At 26.1% G+C, this 16,999-nt stretch overlaps 4 protein-coding genes across 4 annotated transcripts in view; 2 read left to right on the top strand and 2 right to left on the bottom strand.

Annotated features, from left to right (window-relative positions):
- Positions 1–10,003, bottom strand: part of LOC122860496 (eukaryotic translation initiation factor 5B) — a 31,751-nt gene extending 21,748 nt beyond the window's left edge. Inside the window, exons 1-3 of the mRNA XM_044164333.1 lie at positions 9,778–10,003; positions 6,840–9,442; positions 6,224–6,753 (exon numbers count right to left, since the gene is read on the bottom strand). Of these exons, the coding sequence (XP_044020268.1) occupies positions 6,224–6,753; positions 6,840–9,442; positions 9,778–9,836 (3,192 nt within the window). The 5' untranslated portion in view covers positions 9,837–10,003. The remainder of the gene's footprint in view (positions 1–6,223; positions 6,754–6,839; positions 9,443–9,777) is intronic.
- Positions 10,004–10,393: 390 nt separating this feature from the next.
- LOC122860494 (ribonucleoside-diphosphate reductase subunit M2 B) lies at positions 10,394–12,334 on the top strand. Its single transcript, XM_044164331.1, has 5 exons — positions 10,394–10,583; positions 10,984–11,070; positions 11,144–11,827; positions 11,890–12,108; positions 12,182–12,334. Exons 1-5 carry the CDS (start codon positions 10,512–10,514, stop codon positions 12,332–12,334), a joined length of 1,215 nt encoding a protein of 404 aa, XP_044020266.1. The 5' UTR covers positions 10,394–10,511.
- On the bottom strand, positions 12,288–13,688 carry LOC122860495 (1,2-dihydroxy-3-keto-5-methylthiopentene dioxygenase). The gene is made up of 4 exons (XM_044164332.1): positions 13,457–13,688; positions 13,274–13,393; positions 13,036–13,215; positions 12,288–12,973 (listed from the first exon to the last, which is right to left on the bottom strand). Exons 1-4 carry the CDS (start codon positions 13,577–13,579, stop codon positions 12,839–12,841), a joined length of 558 nt encoding a protein of 185 aa, XP_044020267.1. The 5' UTR covers positions 13,580–13,688; the 3' UTR covers positions 12,288–12,838.
- LOC122860493 lies at positions 13,475–16,917 on the top strand. Its single transcript, XM_044164330.1, has 2 exons — positions 13,475–13,673; positions 13,741–16,917. The coding sequence occupies exon 2, from the start codon at positions 13,770–13,772 to the stop codon at positions 16,551–16,553; it is 2,784 nt and encodes a 927-aa protein (XP_044020265.1). The 5' UTR covers positions 13,475–13,673; positions 13,741–13,769; the 3' UTR covers positions 16,554–16,917.
- Positions 16,918–16,999: the final 82 nt, after the last annotated feature.

Below are 16,999 nucleotides of genomic sequence, written 5' to 3'. Positions count from 1 at the left end.
TCAAGCTCAAGTGCATTGAGATCCGATGATTATTAAGAAAGTTGTGCTAGCTTAATATGTGAATTCTAAAAAAAAATGTAAAAAATAAAAAAAAAATTATTTTTAAATAAATATATAACAATATATGACAAATATTAACGAAACACCATCATGGTGCACCTACGCTTTTTATTTTCATTGAATGTTTAACTATTTATCGTACACAACTCGTTTGAGTCACATAACATGTAAAATTACATTGAGAAAATTTTCACGAACCCACGCGAGACATCGTTGTGAATGCGACAACTTAAAACACCATCAAAGACGTGGGTTGTTTTTTTTTTTTATTTATCATTTATATATATATATGTGAATGTTGATAAATAAAAATATCAAGTTGTGGTTTAAAATTATTCATAATTATACAGCGATAATATAAATTTTGTGAATTGGTAAAATGCAAGGTGAAACCAATTGGCATGCCAAGTGTCAGTGACACGAGGCAATGGGTTGGGCACTGTGGGTTTGTCAGGTTGTTTTCGCCTCCAGACGTTAATTTTTTTTTTTTACCTTTCTTTATATAAATTCAATAAAATTAAATGAAAATAAAAAATAGTTACCATTAATTTATCAATAAAAAAATATTTTAAAATTATACAATCGCAAAATTGTGGCTGTTAAAGGCAATCAAACGACATCAAAGAATATTATTTTTATTATTTTATTTACAAAGAGAATTTTTGTGTAATATATTTTTTATTTTTTTCTCAATCGATTATACTTTGAAACTATACAACAACGATAAAAAATATTGCAAATGATCCAGAACGAATGCCAATAAGCGTTGAGAAATTTTAAAATTTTATTTAAAAAAATAATATTATAATAAAAAATAGTTTAAGAAAAAAAGGAGTGCCCTGAGAAAAAATAATCGATAAGTATTGTGGGTGGAGAAAGACGAGTGGAATCTCATGGGCCACGACCTGAAATATCATTTTTTATTTTTTTACTCAATGGAGCACATTACAGAAAATCACCACGTGGGTGCCACGAGGTCTTCTTCTTTTTATTTTAATTTTATTTTCCACCCACCTACCCTTCTTTGCCTTTCAATTACTCGTTTGCCATTGACTTTTTTTTTTTTTTTTTTTTTTTGACATTTTCAAGTGGTATTTCAATGGAAAAAATAATTTAAATTGAATTAGTTTATTTGAAAGGTTTTTTTACGAGTAAAATTAACAAATTATTTTGTTTAAAATGAGTTGAAATCAATGTCATAATGTAAAAAGGATAATACATTCACCGCAGCTTATTCTGAAGGCTTTTTTATTCGTTCAGTCATTTGTTGCAATAAAAAAAATATAAATAATTTAAATTTAACTTTGAAAATTTTAGGATAATTATATTCAAGTGTTGGCTAAATATTAGAAGCAAAATTTCATGAAATTTATACTTGGAAATATTTTTTTTTCAAGTGGGATCAATCATCGAAATTATGGAATTTTTTCTATTTATTTCGAAACATATAAAATTGCAAAAAAAAAATAAAAATAATTGAAATTAAATTCCAAAATTGTTAGAATAATATAATTTAGATATTGTTTAAATATAGGGAGCATAATTTCGTGAAATTTCCCGTGCCTCTATTTCATAATTTTCTAATAAAAAAAAAAATTAGTCTGGCAGTTTTCTCAAAATCTAAAATTTCGTATTAGGAAAATTTAATTATATCTACCACTTTTATTTTTTGACTATCAATCTAAAGCTACCCTTTAATAAATAAAATACCTCCGACAAAAAAATATAGATTTAAAATTATTTTTTAAATTTTTATATTTTATTAATGAAAATGAAAAATAATAAAATATAAAATATAAAAATCAAATTATATTTTCAATCGTAAAAAAAAAAACCTAAAAACACGTTTAAACATATTTTTCTTTAGCACTTGCGCTCTTTTACCTCCCACCTAACACAATATCAAAAAAAAAAGGAAATAAATAACAATATAAAAAAATGTAATTTATGTCGAAATAAATTCTCTGCAAGAAATTGAAAAGACATGAGAATTATATGTATTTTTTTTAATTTAATTTTTTTTTTCTGTTACTGAGGACCGGAAATGAGCGGTGCGTTTTACGAGCACGTTTCATATATATATAGTATTGCCGGTGATTGCTTTGACTCTTTGACTTTTTTTTAAAATAAATTTTATTTTTTCTTATTCTCATTTCAGCTCTCCTCTCATTCAATAGAGTATAATATTATATACACAAACAAGAGCCACCCTTCAATCTGGCATTCTGGCCGAATCGTCTCATCCTCTCTTTTTTTTTTTTTTTTTTTTTTTCCTATCAATGAACCGAATGAATAGAAACTCTTGTGCCCTCATTTACACACACACACATGTTAATCAAACTAGTCGTATAAATATAATCGTATGCTCAACTTATATTTATTGCCTCAATATTTTAAAATAATATTTGTATTTCAATAAATTTTATATTATTTATAATTTTGAGTATTATATTTAACAAAAATATAAGATACTTATCAAAATAATAAAAAGTATACTTAGACGAATAATCCACACCGGAAGAAAGTCGTTGATTTTTTAACGAGAAGGAAAGATGAAGGCTTTTGCTCGACATGGAGATACGCTACACGAGTTTTGTTCACCGGATATAAATTTAACAGTGGGAAAAAATATGAAAATAATATCGCCGTATTATAAAAAATAAAAATTATAAACTTATTTGTAAATCAAGTGTATAATTTTACTTGAATCATCAAAAATTTAAGCTGTTATTCAATTGAAATTTCAAAAAAAAAAAATAAAATAAAGTAATTTAAAATTTTAAATATGTAAAAAGAATAATTTAAAAAGAAAAAAAAAAGGTTATTTCAAGCTACAAATAAAACGTTATCATTTTTTCTTTTTTTTTTCTTCTTTACTATCACCAAGTGAGATAAACTTTTTCTTTGGAAGAAGATTGTAGTTTGCGTGGGCGACAAAAATGCCTGAATCGACCTTCATAAATGTGAATAAAAATAATAAAATAAAATGAAAAAAAAAATAGAGAAAACAAACAAGAAATGTCTACTGCATATATACGTATTGGATTCGATATGACGCGATCAGTCTCAAGTACATATAAAAAATAAATAAAATAAAAAAAAAAAGAAGAGATTCACGTTCATCAGAAGTTTCGAACGTGGGCGATGTTTCGAAAAAGAAATAAAAAAAACCAGAGGGAAAATTCAAAAAAATAAAATGGGGAAATAAAACCAACTAAGAGATAAAAACAATATGACGATAGTAATAAAAATAATATAAAAAAAAAAAAGATAACAACACAAATAAATAAATAAAAAAAAAAAAAAAATACTAACTAGTTATTAGATAAATTTTTCGATCCATATTTTGATGCTTACGCCCACAAGTAGTACAACAACTCAACGTGGGTAGAATTTTAACGTCAAAATTTTTCTATCAAAATTAAATTAAAAAATATATACCTATTTATTAAAATTTATTTGAATATTCATTTATAATTAATATGCGTGTTGATGTGTCTATGCAAACAGAATATAGATAAAAAAAAAAAAAGGTATCGAGTGGCGGATTCCACCTTTCATCTACACGTGATGATTCTACGATGGAAAAAATGTTTTTTTTTTTTTAGTAGCGGGGGAAGTCCATTCATAAGCCGAGCAAGGACGGACGTTAAGGCCACTCCCAGTTACGTGGCAAATGTCCCTCAGTTTTTACAAAATAATCATAAAAAAAAAGTCATAAAATAATCATAAATTTCATTGAGTTTTTTAATTTTTCATTCATGTTATCAATAAAAATCACATCACGTTTGATGACTTTTTTTTTATATTTTATTTTTCATGAATCATGATATAATTACTTTGAATTTTTACGATAAAAAACAACAAATAATAAATTAATATTGTTTGCCAAAAAATAAGCAAAAAAATTTGGCAACAGATTGTTATTTTTACCACGAAAAGAATATTTTTTTTGTCTCAATGAAAATAAATTATAAAAATCATCAAGTTGTAATGATTTTTTGAATTTTATTCCCACTCAAGATTGTAAATATTTAAAGTACCTGTAATTTTTATTTTTTTAAATATATCAATTATGATAAAAACAAGTATCCAATCGAAATATTAATTTTTTTTTTTTTTTTTCATTTCGATTAATACCAAGTTGCATTATGCAGGTATCCATGTCAAGATGATGATGATGGAAGATTTGAAAATTTTCCCATGAGACAATCAGTGTGTGTTCATATATATAAACTTGAAATGAAAAAAAATAAATAAATAAAAACTCGACTGACAACAACAAGTAGAAATACAAGTAAAAGAGGCCAATAAATTTAAAAAAAAAAAAAAAAAATCGAAAAAATTGAATAAAATAATAAATTGATATAAAAAATTAAAATAATAAATTTTATATGTATCGTCGATTGATCGTGTCTCGTGAAACCAATTGACCGGAAGTTACTATTTGAAAAACAAATATATTTTTTTTAATCAATACGTTTATATATATTTATTAAATATTTTTTATGAATCAGGCAAGGTGCATCCGCTCGTTAGTTTGATTTACGAACTACCAACCAGCTGAATTGGTTGAGACTTTTGCCTTCGGCATTTATACTCCTTTTTAAAATATAAAAAATTTTATTTATTTTTTTTTATCCCTTATACAACCCTCTCACTTTTATTTATTTTGTCTCTCGACAATTTATCTTTCCTCACATTATCTAATTTCCTTTTATCTCACATTTGTATTTGTACATCTGACATTTTTGTTTTTTTGTTTTTTTGTATTTTTAAATCTACAAACATCATCATATCAAGTTATTTGACTTTGCGTAAGACAGAAGGGCCAAGAGAACAAAAAAAAAAAAAAAAATTAAATAAATAAAATATGGCTGATAGTACAAGAGACTTGGAAGTTGGGACAGCTTACTTTGTTAAATATATTCATGTTTTTTTTTCGTTTTTTTTTTATTATTTGTCTATGAGTTGAATCGAAATGATCTAATCGAAAATAATATTACGAGTCAGACATTATAAATAAATGAAAAAAAAAAAAAAAAAAAGTTTAATAAATAAATACAGAGGAAACCGGCTACTGTCGTTCATCGACATCTTGCACAGTCTTTCACATTCCAATATAATTCAACAGACAAACACACGTGGGAGACGCCTCCTGGCGCAGTCCTGGCGCCTACCAACTTTTACTATATATACCATTTTATTAACAAAAAAAAAAAAAACAATTGTTGTTTTTCATATTAAGCATCAAAACCACCCGCGGCGACTACGATCTATCCTTTTTCGATCAATACGATAACGAGGATCTCGAATGAATAAAACACAAATGACCAAGAAATATTTATTGCAAAAAATTTGATTGATTGTGTCACTTGTTAAACAACTATTTAAAATTTTAACATTTCATTAGCACTTTTATTTAATTCAACCGTTAAAAAAAACTAAAACCCACGAATAAATTGAATAAATTTTTTTTTCAAAATTAATTAACATTTGATAATTGCTTTTCATTTAAAATCCCAGTTTGTATTTATTTAGTTTTATTCAAACACACCATGATTAATTTAATCAAAAGAAAAAGAAAAAACTTTTGGTCAATCAATTTTCAATTAATCAATCATTTTGGTAAATTATTATAAAAGCGTTTCTTTGTATGTAATTTAAATGCAATGTTTATAAAATAAATAAAATTTTTAGTATCCAACTGAGCGGTTCTCTTTGATGCAAAAAATAATAGTGTAATTTATAAATTGCACCATGTGAATGATTCAAGTAAAATTGCAAATTCATTCATCATTTGTCCAATTAAAAAGTTTTATATCAGAATGATCAATCATCACACCATATTTTTATCAATGTAATAATTGATTATAAAAAACAATTGATGTTAAAAAATATATATATGTTAAAAGGCTGATAAAAATATAAACGAGGAGGAATAATAATTTTGCTAGTATGTTGGATTACAAGCTTGAAGCAATAGCAACACACATTGGCACAAGCAATGAGCTGTATCCTGCTAAACTGTTAAGAAGGAAATGGTTCATTGGTGGCCTCGCTTCATCTCTATACACACACACATTACTTGCTATTTTACAATTCAAAACTATTAGACACACACACATTTAATAATGATTGAATAAATTTAATAAAAACTCACCGGAATTTTACTGCTTCGTAGAAAATCTAGGAGTGCTTCAAGTGCACCAAGTGTTGATGCTTGTACAAATACACCACGATCAACAAGTTTCATATTGCCCAATGCTTTTGATAATTCTTTTGATATTTCTTCTTTTAATAAATCAATTTCATCTGGTTTTTGTGCAACAGCTAAATTTAAACCAGCAATAGCTTTTTCTAAATCTTTAGCAGCAATTTTAACACCTTGTGCTGCTTTTATTTCACGATATTCAACATATGAATTTTTAACACGTAATTCTTTTAATGGTTGTGGCATTAATAATGAACGTATTTGTGTTACAATTGGACCATCACTACCAGCAACAATCATTGTATCACCTTCTTTTAATGTACCATTAACTAATATACAATCAATTGTTGTACCAAGACCAGGTAATGCTTTAACTTCAAGTACTGTTGCTTGTAATTCATCACTGTACATTAAACGTTTAGCTAATGGTCCTTGACATGCATTTATCAATAGAGCCAATAAATTACCCATTCCTTCACCTGTTTAAAAATCAAATAATATTCAACATTAATAATCAATTTTAATTAACAATTTTTTTGTAATTACTAATTAACAATATATTTACCAGTAATTGCACTTGTTGGCACTAATGATACATAAGTTCTTGGATCTGGATTTTCATAAAATATTGCTGCATTTAAACCTTGTTCAGCTAATTGTATTATAACTTCTTTTGAACGTTTTTCAAATTCAAGTTTTGTATTAATACCTTGTGCATTAATAATATCTTGTACATCTTTTCTATTCATTGTTTCCCAATCATATAATCTATCAATTTTATTTAATGCAACAACAAATGGACATTTTTTAGCTCGTAATAATTTTATACTTTCAATTGTTTGTGGTTCAAGACCATGCATAATATCAATAACAAGAACAGATATATCACACAATGAAGAACCACGATCACGTAAATTACTAAATGACTCGTGACCAGGTGTATCAATAATTAATAAACCAGGTATTTTAAATTCTTTATCAGCAAAACCCTTGACGTGTTTTGTTGATTCACGTATTGCTTCAATTGGTACATTTGTTGCACCAATTTGTTGTGTTATACCACCAGCTTCACCATCTTGTACATTTGTTCTTCGCAATTTATCAAGTATTTTTGTTTTACCAGTATCAACATGACCAAGTACACATACAACAGCTGCTCTTAAATTATCAAGTGTACGTTTTTTATCAGCTGATATTCTTCTATTTTGGATTCTTAATCTTGCACGTTCTTTTTTCTTTTCAGCATCTGTTAATTTTTCATCAATACTTTCTTCTTCATCACTGTCTGAATTATCACTATCTGAATTACTATCACTACCACTTCCAGAATCACCACTGTCAGATGATTCTGTATTTTTTTTTGCTCCAGCAACATCAGTTATTTTACCATTATTTGTAGCAGTCACAGCCTTAACAGTTTCTTCTGATTTATCTTCTTCTTCTTCCTCTTCTTCACTTGATACAGCATCCCATGAATCTTTAACTTCATCAACTTTTTTTTCAGCTTCTTTTATTGATTGCTGTTGTTGTTTTTGATCAACAATTTCAAGCTGCACCTGATCTGGTATATTTACATCTAATTTTTTTTCTTCAATACTTGATTGTTGTTTTAATTTATTAGGTCTTAATCTTGTTCCTAGCTTTGTTCTTGGTTTTTTTTGTCCAGCTTCTGGTACTTCTAAACCTTGTGCTTTTAATGATTCAGCTAATAATTGTTGTGCACGTGCACGATCTTGTTTTTGTTTATCAGTTAATAATTTACCTTCAGCCTTTAGACGTTCTTTTCTTTGTTTTTCTTTTAATTTTTTTTTTTCTTTTCTTTCTTGTTCTAATTGTAATTGAGCTAAACGTGCTGCTTCAGCAGCTTCAGCTTGACGTTCAAGTTCTTCTTCTTCACGTCTTAAACGTTCTTCTTCTTCTTCTCTTCTTTTTCTTTCTTCTAATAATTGAGCTAGCAATGCTTTACTTGGTCCTTTTTTACTATCTTTAGCATTTGTTTTTGCATCATCTTTACCACCTTTTTTCTTTTTTTTCTTTCCACCACCCTCTTCATCATCAACATTACCATCATCAACAACAACAACAGCAGCATCTTTTTTCACTTCATCAACAACAGGTTTTGATGTTTTTTCAATTGATGACTCTTTTGATGCACCACCTTCAGCTTTTTTAGCATGTTCAGATTTTTTTTGTGCCATTTTTTTTAATTTTTCACGTTCTTTTTTTTCTTTTTTCTTTTGAGCTGCTGTTTTAACAGTACCACTTTCATCATCTTCATTATTATCATTAACTTTATTAGCATTCATATCACCACTTACTTTATCCTTTTTTTTATTATCTTTTTTCTTTGATTTATTTTTCACTGAATCATCCTCAGAATCAATCAACAAATCATCAATATTATCATTCTCATTTTCTTTGACAGGCATTGCTTTATCATCTGTAACTTTTAATTTACTTTTAACTGAAGCAACTAATTCTTCTTCTTCTTTGTCAATTGGTAAATCTTCAACATCATCATCATCTTCTTTGATATTCTTTTTTTTATTTTTTCCCTTTGATTTACTTTTAACTGGAGCAATTAATTCTTCTTCTTTTTCTTCTTCAATATCAACTGATAAATCCTCAACAAACATATCATCATCAATTTCGTCTTTGATATTTTTTTTCTTATTTTTAGCCTTTGATTTGGCTTTAACTGGAACAACCAATTCTTCTTCATCATCAATATCAACTGGCAAATCATCAACATCATCAAAATCTTTATTATTTTTTTTTTTATTTTTAGCTTTTGACTTGGCTTTAACTGGAACCACTAGCTCTTCATCATCTATGTCAACTGATAAATCATCAACATCATCATCTTTAATATTATTTTTTTTCTTATTTTTCGCTTTTGATTTACTTTTAACTGGAGCAACTACATCTTCATCATCAATATCAAGTGACACATCATCATCATCTTCTTTAATATTATTTTTTTTCTTATTTTTTGCTTTTGATTTATTTTTAACTGGAACAACTAATTCTTCATCATCATCAATATCCATTGTTAAATCATCAACATCATCAGTATCTTTGTTATTTTTTTTTTTATCATTTTTTTTTGCTTTTGATTTGCTTTTTACTGGTGCAATAACTTGTTCATCAACATCAACATCACTATCCCTATTGTCAAATGAAAAAAAAAAAACAATTGTCATTAAAAATTAATCATAATCATCAGCTATTTATATGTATGATATTTTTAAAATTTAAATTTATTATTTGAAAGCTCAATATACATGTCTAACATAACCTGTATTGACCAGATGGCAAGGTTGCATCACTGTCTGACAAAGTGACAAATAAATATTCAATGCCAGCAAATTACATCAGAATTTAAAGATATCATTTAACCAATTGCTAAATTTATAAAATAATCATTAAAATCTATACTTAATTATTTATATAATTATATTTATCAAATGTTATTTATCACACATATTTTTTTTTTTACTTACATAAACATATCATCATCTTCTTCCTTATTAGACCGCTTTCCTTTTTTTGCTTTACCCATTATTGCAATTTATTATTCGTCGTCGTATTTATAAACTTTTAATCAAAATTTTTTACGTTTCAAATTGTAAATTCGCAACATTAAAATACCAAATTAATTGTTGATATAATGTACAGAATAACATGTATAGAATTTTTTTTTTTTAGAAAGCACCAAGCTGCTCAACCAGTCTGAAGTTGGCTAAAAATAACTTGTCGATAATGTAGAAATTACTTTCATCAACTTTGTTTATTTATAAAAATTCACAGAATAATTTACGCGCGTAAAATTACCCCCATTTACTTCAATTGTTTATCAATGAAAATGTTTAAACAATTATTGTTAGCTATGGAAATTGAACAATAACAAGTTAAATATTCATTTTTGTTTTTTTTTAAACAAATAAAGCTGTAATTTGTTGTTGATCATTGTTAATAAATAATTGGCGGTATTTATGTGATTTTTCATTGGTTGATACACCGCCATTTGTAAATTATAACCAATGGGAATCAAGATTGATTTATCAACAATTTTGGCGCTGACTTGTTGCTTTTTATTATTATTTTCATGTCGTTTTTCGCAGTTTTTCGACACGTACAGCTCAAACACAATTGGATCCGCCTGACATACAACACCTGAGTTGACCTGAGTTGATAATTATAATTTAATATTAAACAAATTAATTGATTATTCAAAATGCCTCTTCATCCACATACCAAGGAAAATATTGTTGCTGCAAATGATGCATTCACATCCATCAAAGAAAATGTAAGTTTATTTGTCAATTAATTTAATATAAATTTTATTCATCATCATCGTCATCCTCGACATTGCAACGTTAACGATTAATTCCGCCATTTTATTAGCTCCAAAGTATATTTATAATTTAATTTGTTTAATTAATAATTAATTATTTATTAACATGAAGAAAAATACTATTTTTATTCATGAGAAAATGGCTGATGCTATTTTGTTTTTTGGCAATTTATTCTTTTGTTTTTTTTTTTTTGGAGTAAAAGCACATGGATTATGTAATTGTTGAATTATTTATCAAGTTAATTATTAATATGCAATAATAATAAATTAATTTGTCGAGTTTTAAAATTAGTGGCATCCTAACCCACTTAGAATGCATGACGTAATATTAACACCACATTGTCATTTGCAGCTATCACCAAAAAAAAAATCAACACCTGAATCATCACCAAGCAAAAAAATTCGTATGTCACCAAAAAAAAATGCTGAAGGATTGGATGTAAGTGTAGGATTTGATTGAGAATATGATGATGATGATTATTTAATATTTAATTTTAATTTGTTTATTTTAGAGCTTGAAGAAAGCTGTTCGTAATCTTGGACTACAAGACATTGCCAGTGCATCTGATAAATCATCACAATTGAGCAAATTTGACCCACAAAAAGAGCCATTGTTAAGAGAAAATCCAAGAAGATTTGTCATGTTTCCAATTGAATATGATGACATTTGGAACATGTATAAAAAAGCTGAAGCTAGTTTTTGGACAGTTGAAGAAGTTGATTTATCAAAAGACATGACTGACTGGATAAAGCTAAATGACAATGAACGTCATTTTATATCTCATGTATTGGCATTTTTTGCAGCATCAGATGGTATTGTCAATGAAAATTTAGTTGAAAGATTCAGTCAAGAAGTACAAGTTACAGAGGCACGTTGTTTTTATGGTTTTCAAGTTGCTATTGAAAATGTACACTCTGAAATGTATTCATTATTAATTGACACATACATTAGAAGTCCAGATGAAAAAGAATTTTTATTTAATGCAATTGAAAATTTACCATGTGTTAAAAAAAAGGCTGATTGGGCATTAAATTGGATTGGTAATGATTCAGCAACATTTCCAGAAAGAGTTGTTGCATTTGCTGCTGTTGAAGGTATTTTTTTTAGTGGTAGTTTTGCATCAATATTTTGGTTAAAAAAAAGAGGATTAATGCCAGGCTTGACATTCAGCAATGAAATGATTTCAAGAGACGAGGTAAATTAAATAATCTTTGATTTTTTTTTTAACAATTTACTGATTGAGTTGTTTGTTTTCAGGGTCTTCATTGTGACTTTGCATGTTTGATGTTTAAACATATTATTCAAAAACCTTCTGTTGAACGTGTCACGACAATCATCAAGGATGCTGTTGAAATTGAAAAAGAATTTTTAACAGATGCATTGCCAGTTGCTTTGCTTGGTATGAATTGTACATTGATGTGTCGTTACATTGAATATGTTGCTGATAGATTACTACTTGAACTTGGCTGTCAAAAGGTAATCATCATTCATTTGATCCAACAATTTTATATATTTAATACATTTAATAACACTTTGGCTTTGTTGATAGATATACCATGCTGATAATCCATTTGACTTTATGGAAAATATTTCATTGGAAGGCAAGACAAACTTTTTCGAAAAGAAAGTTGGCGAATATCAAAAATGGGGTGTTATGAATTCTGGTGACACCAACACATTTAGACTTGATGCTGACTTTTAAATTCGAAAAAAAAAAAAAACAATTATTAATTTCACAAGACTTTACTTCAAGGTAATCGATTTTTTATGTGCAAACACAAACGAGTACTAAGATGTTATTAATTATTAAGAAAATTGACTTATCAATTATTATCTTGTCTTTATCATAAAATATACGTAATTAATTTTAAATTTTTATATATTGTTTGACTAAAATATTCAGCAATTAATTGTTAATATTTCATGATAATTTATTATTTTTCATTCAGTTGTTTATTTGGAGGAATAAAAATTTAAGTGCCTTACTATTTTTTCCAACTATTTCATCTTCACTTAATTGTATGATAATTAATTAAAAAAAAAAAAACATTTACACCATACATTGTGTTAATTTTAAGCAAAATATTTTATATTATATGATAAGAACCAAAATGCAAGATGAGGTAATAAAATTATTTTATATTGTACATGTTTTTGCTGTTGTTTTTATTGATAAATCAATAATTGGTCCAGTTGACAATTGAAATTAATTTGTGTTTATTGAAAAACCCTTGTTCAAACGATCAAGATATTCATGTCGACAATCCATTTTATCAGCTGGTCTGTTGTAAGGAAGCCATACTGGCTCACCAACAAAATATCTCTTGGCTTTTATAAAATTCTAAAAATAATATTTACAATTTTAATTGATACACCAGATGAACAAATGAATGAAATACTCACGTTGACATCAAGTGTAAATCTGTGATAAATACCAGATGGTATTATGATCAAATCACCTGGTTCAACTTGAATTCTGATCCACTCATCATTATTATCTCTTACATCAAAATATCCAGAACCATCCAAGACCAAACGTATCTCTTCATCAGTATGCAAATGCTCAGTAAAAAAATTTTTCAACTGAAATTAATAAACTCATAAAGCTATTATGTATTTCATTATTTATTTTTTTCTTTACCTTTTCTTCATAATTTTGTAGACATTCCTTGGAGCAAACAATTTCATCTTCATAAGAATATCCTCGTTTATCTTTTAAATTTTTTAGCTTATCATCAGTCAAATAATTTTTATAATCAATCTAAAAACAAAACAAAATAAACATTTGACAATAACAACAGCTGTCTTCTAATTTGTGTCTAACCTCAAAATATTCAACTCCAGTTGTTTGAAAAAGTTGATCAACAGTAAGATATTTTGGTGGTTCTCGATGATGTTCTAGACGTTGATCATCATTACTATTATCCATATACCAAACTTTAACCATTATTGAAGCTGGTGCAAGCTGGTGCAAGCACAAAATATTTGTAGAAATAAAAAATAGAAGGAAAAAAAACCAACAACAACTTGTATCTGTACCGGTATGATTTTATTTAATGCGTAGATGTTGCAATGACGTAATAATTTAATGTTTCTTAATAATTATAGATTAATTTATCAACAACAACAACATAATCATGAATGACTTGGATGATTTTTATCGTAAAATTCAAATCTACTTGATGAAAAAAGATTCTGAATGTGGAAAATTACGATATTTGTCATCAAGAACAACAAATGATAATTGTGATAATATTGATGATGTTTGTGACACAATAACAAGTATATTTGAATCATGTAAAATTCCTAAAAATGATGATACATCAATAATTGATAATAGCTGTATTCAAGCATTTAAATATTTAATATTAAATACAAATTTTCAATGTCAAGATCATCTCATGGAAGATTTTGTAAATGGTCATTTGGTTGATATGTGTCCACCAATATCATGCTACTTATTAATGGAAATAATATATGCACTTGGCTATGACATGATACTTGCTGAATCAATACTTTATTATCCTTTTGATTTAACAAATGAACTATTCGAAATAATACATAGATGCATTGGTCTATTAGATTTTAATCGTGCATTTAAATTTTTAATAAAAATCATTAATAACTCAGTTAAAAAAATAATTCACATGATAAATCATGGTATACAAACAACAAACATGGATTATAATTATGATACATTTATTTTGAATATTAAAAAGCTAATTGAGTTGTTGAATAATGATAAATTTACAAAAATTGAGGAACTTATTGAAGAGCCAAAAAGTGAACGTTATGGTATTATTTTAAAAAATATACTTGAGCTAATAATTGATGGTTTTGTTGATAAAAATAACACAACAATTATCAATAATATTGAAAATATATATCGAGTATCATTTGGAAGAGAAATAAAGTTTCATAAATTAGATGAAAATAAAGCAATGATTAGTTTTGATAACATACAAAATCAATTATTTTATGGTTTATTTAAATGTTTTAAAAATATTGATTTTAATATTTATCTTGATTGGGCAGATTTGGAGTATAATGGTAGTTCTGATGTATCATATCAACAAGCAATTGGCTATGATTGCCATGAGTTGATAGATTTAATTGACAAAAATAATATAACTGAACAGAATCATTTGTTACAGTGTCTTCAACAATTTTCAATGAAAAAAAATACAACAAATTTATACAATGGCATGAGTATCAAAGAATTATGTGATGGTATTGATGATGGAAATAAAAGCTGTATGAAAGAACTATTAAAACGTAATGATGAATGGAATCATGATGTATTTTTTATGATTAAAAAAAATTATTTACTTATTGATAAAGATGATTTTGTTGTATTGCTGGATTACATGACTAGATTGATGATTAAACCTGGTCAAGAAGAATACAAACAACTCGTTTTTAATACTATTAAAAAATCAGTATTAACACAGTCATTGACAGACATGTATGACATAACATTAAACTACATATTACAACACAATGGAAATAACATACTAGAATCAAATGAAACTGAAGAATCATTTAAAAAATTCATTCAACATAATGTTAATATTAAATCATCAAATAATCTACGTATTATATTATTTTACATGATTAAAAATCCAAATAAAATATTAAATGAATTGTTGAATATATGTTTTGGAATTAACGAGTACAACATTATGATATCACCAAATGATTTATCATTACTATCACCAATTATGAAAATACGTGATAATAAAAATGGCAGTAGTATTATATTGACTGTACTAAAAAATATGAATCATCATAATCAACAATGGGAATCTAAAAAATACATGTTATTTATCAAAACAATGATTGATAAAAATATATTTACAATTGATGAGTTGATAAATCATGTTTATATTCATTGGCTTGATAATAATCATGTGCTAAGTATATCATGCTTGAAAATAATACTAAATAACATTCGACAAATTGTAAATTTATGTACAATTAATGTAAAATTTGAAGAATTAATTAAAGTATTTGCTAAAATATTAGGGTATTATCGTAATCATGTTGATAATAAATTAAAAAAATCAATGTCAAATGAGATTGTAACAATGATCATAAGAATAATTGAGTTATTGTTAAATGAACGTGATGATTTTTTAACAAGCCATGAAATTCGTGAGACAATAATGTACATTGAACCGTCATTAAAACCAATTGATAAATATTATTTTATGAAAAATTGGATAACGTATTTTGATGTAACAGAAATTGTACAAGATTATCATAGAAAAATTCAGAGTGTATTGATTGAAATATCAGCTGTTGATGATGTTGATTCGTTGAATATTGATGATGACATATTGATGCATGTTATGATCAATTGTACTGAGTTGGAGTACATTAGAATTGGCTGGGAATATTTAATAATTCATTGGGATTATTTTAAATTTAATGATGAACATGAAGCGTATGATAAATATATCAATGCAACTATTAAATGTTGTTTGTATTATTTACAATTTCATGGTGATAATAATTCATTTTGTTTTATGATTAAATGTCTAGCTCGTTTTGCCAAGGGGATCCATCAAATTGATACTAATCTTCATGATGATATATTGATAGATATTATTATTGATAATTTTAAGCTACTTAATCGGTGTATTGTTGATGATAGCTATGAAAAAATATATAATGAAACAATGAGTGTCATTGATAATTGTCTAGTTGAATCTGTTGATGATAGATATTTAAAAATCATTAAATCTATTGATGAATTTGGTGATCGTTGTGCTGAAATAATACTTGAAAATAAACAACAATGTAATGATTATTATAAACAATATAATAATACACAAAAATTTATTTCTCATTGTATTGATAATCCACAATCATCAGTAGCTCTTCGACTTTATCATCATTTACTTTGTCAAAAAATATAATTAATATTTTTTTTATTCTATTTAATAAATTATGTGTTTTGTAAAATTTAAATTGTTTTTTTTATTGTTAGTTATTAATTTTATCAATGACACATTTCCTGTCGTGATAAAACATTTTTTTTTATTTTTATTCTTATCAATTATGACGTGATTTTATCAATTCTAGTTGACGAAATAAATATACACCAACATTAAGTCTATTTTGATGATTTTAAAATTAGATTTTTATTTTTTTTATTTAGGTAATCATTAAAGTTAAATTAGATATTTATATTTTTAACTAAAAAATCAAACTGATAAAGTAAAAATAAAATAAAAATTGTCATTATACTTACTTGAATAATATTTTTAGAAAAAAAAAAAATGCTGACACAAATTTTGTTACGTTATAAAAAATTGCAGAATAATGAAATTTAATTTTTTATAATTACAAAAATTAAATTATA

The sequence above is a fragment of the Aphidius gifuensis genome, linkage group LG1 (genome assembly GCF_014905175.1).
Source record: "Aphidius gifuensis isolate YNYX2018 linkage group LG1, ASM1490517v1, whole genome shotgun sequence".
In the NCBI taxonomy this organism is placed as follows: Eukaryota; Metazoa; Arthropoda; class Insecta; order Hymenoptera; family Braconidae; genus Aphidius; species Aphidius gifuensis.
The sequence above is the reverse complement of the archived record's forward strand: the minus strand, read 5'-3'. Positions and strand labels throughout refer to the sequence as shown.

Coding starts and splice junctions, on each gene's coding strand:
- LOC122860494 (XM_044164331.1), top strand. CDS start 10,512: ATGCCTCTTCATCCACATACCAAGGAAAATATTGTTGCTGCAAATGAT. Junction 10,584..10,983: donor TCACATCCATCAAAGAAAAT/GTAAGTTTATTT, acceptor TGTCATTTGCAG/CTATCACCAAAAAAAAAATC. Junction 12,109..12,181: donor TTGAACTTGGCTGTCAAAAG/GTAATCATCATT, acceptor CTTTGTTGATAG/ATATACCATGCTGATAATCC.
- LOC122860495 (XM_044164332.1), bottom strand. CDS start 13,579: ATGGTTAAAGTTTGGTATATGGATAATAGTAATGATGATCAACGTCTA. Junction 13,216..13,273: donor TACAAAATTATGAAGAAAAG/GTAAAGAAAAAA, acceptor TATTAATTTCAG/TTGAAAAATTTTTTTACTGA. Junction 12,974..13,035: donor GATTTACACTTGATGTCAAC/GTGAGTATTTCA, acceptor TATTATTTTTAG/AATTTTATAAAAGCCAAGAG.
- LOC122860493 (XM_044164330.1), top strand. CDS start 13,770: ATGAATGACTTGGATGATTTTTATCGTAAAATTCAAATCTACTTGATG.